We start from the raw sequence: 6,565 nt of genomic DNA on the forward strand, positions 1-6,565 counted from the left end.
TAGCAAGTGATGAGAACCATCTTTCACTTGAAAGAAATATCCCAAAAGTCAGGTGCCACAAGCTGAACATAGACAAAATGTGTGTCTTCCAAATTGATATCGCACTAAGATGTTCAATCTAGATCATCTCCCATGTTCATTACTGATCAGTGCTACTATCTAAAAAATCATGCAAAGAAACAAGAAACAGTATGTGATACTAATCAATTTACAATTCTAAGTACTTGTGAGTGACAGCAAAGAAGAATATTGTTACGACAGCGGAAGTCACGTGACGCTGGTAACACGCGATGAGATTCTTGAAGGATCGTGACTTTTCCTGGAAACTCTAGTCTTTTCCAGGTGCCCTCTATTTTAGTATATAAGTCCGGCAAATAATTGCAGATAGAGAGATAGAGACAGATAATTGAGTCAAGCGAGCGGTAGTGACGGTAATATAAAGTGTGTTTTGTTATCGAGATTGCAAACGTATTGACTGTGGAAATTCTTTGTATTGCAAAGTTGTATCGAGAAAGAATAAATTAGTTTTATTTAAGAAACGACTTGTATCGCAGAAGTTCATCGGAAAGAAATTATACCAGAAATTAACAAATGAACAGAGACGTAACAATATGTAATAATTTATCACCCACACTACATGGCAACCAACTTTTGGGCCACGCTGTAGATCCAATTCATGAACATTAATACAATATGAAAGAGTTTCAGTCATCCCTCTAGTGGTGTTCAATATTGGATAGCTCCTACAAGAGGTTACTAAATATAAGCAATTTGAAAAGACTAATCTTGAATAAAATAAAAAAAGAAGAAGAACAGGTTACACTGGAACTTGCTGCTAGAAATCTTATACTTGAAACAGCAACACTTATTCCAATGTCAAAGCAAGCCTTTTTTATTTTTAATAGGAAAGATCATTGAGACATCTCAACAGGAACTAACAGTTCTGTAAAAAGAAAGAAATGTGTCTCTTAAAATCAAAATTTCACTAATCCTAGATAAAAACATCAGATGCAAACAAATAAGAAACCTAAACTTCAGCATAAGTGTATTTTCATTTTATCTGTTTTATATAAAGTAACATTCAAAAGATCATAAACATGAAAAGCTCAATTTTACCATGTCCTAAGATTTATCTTCACTGTAAAAAGTAAAATTTTAGCATTTACTAAGATATTATCTTCATTATAAGCTATTGAATATTATTTTTCACACTAACATTAATATAAAAAAAGGCTTAAAAACTAATTCTATTTGTTAATTCTAAACATTATAACCGGTTAATCATTAGTTTCAATTGCACCAGAAATATGTAGATTAATTAACACCACTTGAAAATAAAATAGAAAGCTCTCTAACATCAGTAAAGACAGCTTTATCAAACTTTATTTTTTGAAGCAGAAATGCAAGTACTTTTTATACACTGATTTGTGTGCAACCACCAAAATCAAGGTATATACTAATTATTATATAATACTGCTTCTTTATATATATACTTAATATCAAACATAATCAGCCTTCTTTAATAAATATTAAAAGTAAAATCATCATTAGCACTTACACTACTAGTGCTGCTAAATGTGTATGTCTGAATGACAACATCTAACTGTTAACTAAGTTGAATGCTGTGTATTCCCTGTATTGTGTACAAGTTGGAAAGGTCTTCAATGAACTTCAAAATTATATACAAAAAAACAACAACACTCATTCATACCTGAACACATCATTTTGTAATTTTTTACAAAACGAAATATATAGGGATTTTTTAAAATGTCTAACATCTTCAAGTTTCATACTCTTTCTTGAAACTCTCAGTGAAATATGTTATCATGATTTTTATACAGATATATTTCAATTTACAAAACTGTTGTCAGTTTTAGTTACATTAAGATACAGTAATGTAAAATCCACTAACAAAACTTTTCCTCACATTTAATTGCAGTTGGCCAACTCTACACAATCTTTTGCAGGATAATTAATTTTGGTAACTGTATTTCTTGAAGCTAAAGATAAATTAATCACATTTCTAATATCATACTACACTTTAAGAAACAAACCTTAAATTATATTTAAGTCACTACTCATCATAATTGGAGTAAGGAAATTTAAACCCTATATTATCTATTTATTTAACACCTAATTATTTGATATTATTATTTATTTATTATTTTCTTGAATTAATCTACTCATCATTTAGAAGGACTGCTGAACCAGCAAGCTAGTCTCCTTGATGCCAGAGCAGGTCAAGCACCAACAGGAGACCGTAACAGTAATTAAAAGAACTTTGGAATGAAATTAAGAAGAGTGTATAATGAAAGAAGCAATAATTCTTTGATGACATTTCATGTTTGTATTCTATATTGCTGAAAAACATGGTTATATGAGTTTCACGTTTTTAGAATTAAAATTAATTTCAAATAGGTACTTGCCTTGGAAATACTGAATGCCTTTCCTTGTCGAGTTTGAACTCATGCTGTCAACAAAACATGTGACTCAAAATTTCTTAATGTCTTTTAAGTATTTGCATACCATACATCACTTACCCATAATACTTCACTCTCCAACCATCCCTGTGACTTATTGTGCAAGTGTCAGTGGATCTTACATAAGTTCTGCTTTCCTGCCATAATTTAGACTTGCTTGAAAGTTGCAGTCATGATGAAAATGTGGTTGTGCAGAGGCAGGAGGGAAGCTATTTAATAGGTAAGTACCTGTTAGAAATTCATTTCAATTATAAACATGTAAAATTCAAATCAAACACTTCTGAAACAATGAAAGCCAGAATATCCACATTATAAAGAGGTGGAAACCAATGAATCAAAATTACACAGCAGGAAGATAAGTTATTTAGTCTACAAAAAGAAAGGAAAGACAAGAAAAGTAGCCAAGCAGAGTTGAAGTAGAATTCAGAACAAAAAAAATTCTTAGAACTGTAATCAAGGGGAAAATGAGTGTAGCGGCCCAACTTTAAAAAAAAAACACTAAACCTAAAGGACAATAAGAAAAAAGTATTCTTTCAGCCTTGTTTATTTAGGCACAGTGATCAATTCTGCAAATGATCAATAATGTATATCATTGGTGCAGCCAACAATGGGACATGGGTGGTGGTATAAACAGGTAGGAGGAAGGTTCTCAGGGAAGCAGCCCAGACACATATTAAGAAAAAACAGAGTCTAGAGACAGTAGCCCCTCTTTATCCATATCTAAATTAGCCAGGGAGTCACAAAGCAAGAGAATTGAAAAAGACCAAATTAAGCCCTAAGAATGGGATCAACAATGTAAGGACAGTGCAATGAAAACATAAAAGTTTATGAAACCCATCCTGGTTGGAGCAGAGACATCTAATAAAATCTTTCATACCATGCAAAGATGTTCATGCAGAGGTAACAAAGGTACCTGCTGAGACATCATCAGGCACTAGATGGCAACCTCCATCCACATCTAAAGGGCAACACTATATCATGGAGATCCAGCACAGAAGGTGAAATGTGTCTAGGAATAATGCAAGAGTATGTGTGACCTGTAAATAATTCTGATGTGTTTTTAAATAAATGTTCATACATATATATATTCAAAAATATCTCACCCCAGGCATTCTAAGATTTGTAAACCAGGGTGTTGGGAGATAAAGAAGTTCCTGGTGGACACGACCCCTCCTAATAATGTCTTCCTTTTAAATACGACTTTTCTGTGCACGGAACAATTTTACATTGATCTCACCTCCCATGAACGACAGATGCGACATACAACCATGATTATGGGGGGCAGAAGGTTAGATAAAGATCTCTCTCTATAGACTTTTCTTCATATCAATAACATGATTTACAGAGACTGATGAATACAGTGTATACAGTATGAAACAAAGAGATGACACAAATGCAGATTGCTTCAGAGCTTAGTATATGTATCTTGGTATCCTGGGGTGTTCAAATAAATTCTTTGATATATGCACAAAGGTATTTTGGTTTAAAAACTTTCAGGTCCTGAAAGGTTACCAGGGGCAGTCAGAAATTGTTGTTTGACCCCACTCACAGAATTAAGGTTTATTCTTTTAGTGAATGTAGTAGATTTTGAGATAGTGGCCTAGATGTTAAGTAACTTGATTAGAATTTACTAGCGGGGTGTAAAGGTTATTAACTCATGGTTTGTTGAGTAACAGACTTGACTAACGTGTGCAGTAAGCATGGCTAATGAAATACCTCAAAGCATCTGGGAAAGTTGCAAATGTCTCAAGCTGAGAGCAGAAAGTCCCTGTGAAAAAAGAAGGCTCAAACTCGCCTCCTCAAAGTGTTGATATAGAAATGTGATGTGGACGTTGATGTAGACCAAAGCTGTGATGAAAGCAACCAGTTCCAAGTTATACATGATCTATAAACAAAACATAGAAATCAGAGAATTTCTAGTCAAATTGAAATTGTTTTAATACAATTTGTACATTACCTGATTATCTATACAGTATATAAATCATTATGCTCAACCCCTGTGAATAGCAACTGGCACAGCTTGAACTCGGTCTTTGGTTATCTGATTATTGATCCTTTGAATAACAACTTCCTGTCAGATGCAGCTTTTTTTTTTATCATGACAGATAGGTCAGTCATATCTAAGAGGGACTACTATATAGCAATACTTGAGTTGCCAAAGACATATGCAGAGATTAACCCTATCGTGATGGACATCCTTTACTGGGCATGTCATAAGGTTTTAGTGACTTACATTCAAAATTTTATTAATCTACTTTTTTGTTTATGTTATACCAATTAGTATAATATAAAACCTTAGATAATAATCCATAAAATTAAGTTCTTAATTTTATAAGGTAATATTTTAAAAAAATCCTGAATATCCCCTAGTGTGACATTTTCTCTAGGCATCTCCTCTTCTTTATCCACCACCCCTCCAAAAAGTAAAACATTCAACCTAAATTACTCACTATAAGATTGTCATTGCTCAGCCAAACCATAATTTTTATAGCCTTCAATTTTGTTTGGTTACTGAGCTATCATATAGAAAATCAAACCCCTCTTGCCACACCCACCTGTTACATCCTCTCTTTCAGGATCTGTGAATAGTTCTCTCTTATGTTTAATTCTGTATTATCTATAATCAATAGAAAGGCAAAGTTTTCATATATCAAATGACGTATTATATAACGTTCTTTTCTGAATGGAGAATTGTCAATTTCACTGTTAGTACAAGCTTCATTCCCACAGGAAATATAACGACTAGCTTATATGATTTTGTAACAGTTCTTGTCACAAAGTTAGAAAGCCAGAAAAATTGTGATAGTTAGTGGAAATTGTCTACTTTTTGCATGTTATTATTCTGTGTTCTTTGGTGCATTATTTAATTAGATAAAAAATCATTTACTGCATTACTGCCATTAGTATAAAACAAGTAGGGTTAAGTGTCATTAACAATCAACAGGAAAAAAAAAGAAGATTCGGGTAAGTACTTTATTCATTATTATAAAAGTAACTAAAATGTAAAAATAGGGATCTCTTTAGGTTAGATTAGGTAAAATAAGTAATAATAATAATGATATAATAAAAATGTTTGTGGGTAACATAATTTGATAGCGTAACGTGACTTCCACATTCCCCAAGTGATTTACAACTTATAATGGTGCGAATAGTAGTTAGACACGATTTAAAGAGCAATAAAACAATAAAATTTAATTATAAATACATGTATACTGTTATGAGTTTAAAGCTACTTAGGATAAACAAAGGTATTAGGTCATCAAGAAATTAATGTCGCTTTTTTTTAGATGAAAAACCCAAACAACTTATATATCAAACCGAAACATTTATTAAATGAAATAGTCTCTATTCTTATCGATTATGCTTTCCATCTTACAATCAGGTTGTTAGTGCTCTGATTAAAGAAATCACTTGGCTTTGAAGCAAAAAAAACATGTCGATGTCCTCTTTAAACCTTTCCACATTTACATACGTTTTCCCATTAAGATGGTGTTGCAGTGAACGAAAAATATGGTAATCTGATGGTGCCATATCTGGAGAATATGATGAGTAAGGGAGAACTTTCCAACCCAATTCCATAATCTTGTGTTGCGTCAAACGTGCCACATGTGGACGTGCATTGTTGTGAGGAAGAAGAACACCTTTCCAATTGACAAGGGAAGGGCGTTTCTGATGAAGGGCTTGATGTAAACGTTCCAGTTGCTGACTATAGATTTCTGCATTGACAGTTCGCTGTGGATTGAGGAGTTAAAAATGAACTACTCCTTTGACATCCCACCAAATACAAAGCATCACTTTCTGTGGATGGAGTCCAGGTTTTGGGGTCAGAAGTGGTTTTTGTCTAGGACTGAGCCATTATTTTTACCATTTGATATTCGTATAGAGAATCCATTTTTCATCACCGGTGACAATTCTGTCCAAAAATGGTTCACACGCATTACGCGCCTGAAGAGACGAAGCACCATTCACACGTTGGAAACGATTATCATTGGAGAGTTTGTGAGGCACTCAAACACCTTCTTTATGGAGTTTTGCCATATTCCTTAAATGTTTACATATTGTTTCATGAGAGACATGCAATTTCA

The 6,565-nt window shown here is 33.1% G+C and overlaps 1 protein-coding gene across 10 annotated transcripts in view; it reads right to left on the minus strand.

Moving 5' to 3' along the window:
• Positions 1 to 604: 604 nt before the first annotated feature.
• The window catches only part of LOC106465538 (spermine oxidase-like), an 84,805-nt gene continuing 78,844 nt past the window's right edge, over positions 605 to 6,565 (minus strand). For 6 of the 10 annotated variants that reach the window (XR_002612009.1, XR_002612006.1, XR_002612012.1 and 3 more), the window contains exons 7-8: positions 4,197 to 4,365; positions 2,632 to 2,708 (exon numbers count right to left, since the gene is read on the minus strand). Coding sequence is in view for 2 of the 10 variants with exons in the window: in XM_022393455.1 (XP_022249163.1) it covers positions 925 to 943 (19 nt within the window). In the remaining 8 variants the exon portion in view is untranslated. Of the gene's footprint in view, positions 944 to 2,540; positions 2,709 to 4,196; positions 4,366 to 6,565 lie in introns of those variants that run through there. The other 4 variants (XR_002612008.1, XR_002612007.1, XM_022393455.1 and 1 more) reach the window with 4 other exon arrangements.

The sequence above is a fragment of the Limulus polyphemus genome, unplaced genomic scaffold (genome assembly GCF_000517525.1).
Source record: "Limulus polyphemus unplaced genomic scaffold, Limulus_polyphemus-2.1.2 Scaffold1975, whole genome shotgun sequence".
NCBI classification, from domain to species: Eukaryota; Metazoa; Arthropoda; class Merostomata; order Xiphosura; family Limulidae; genus Limulus; species Limulus polyphemus.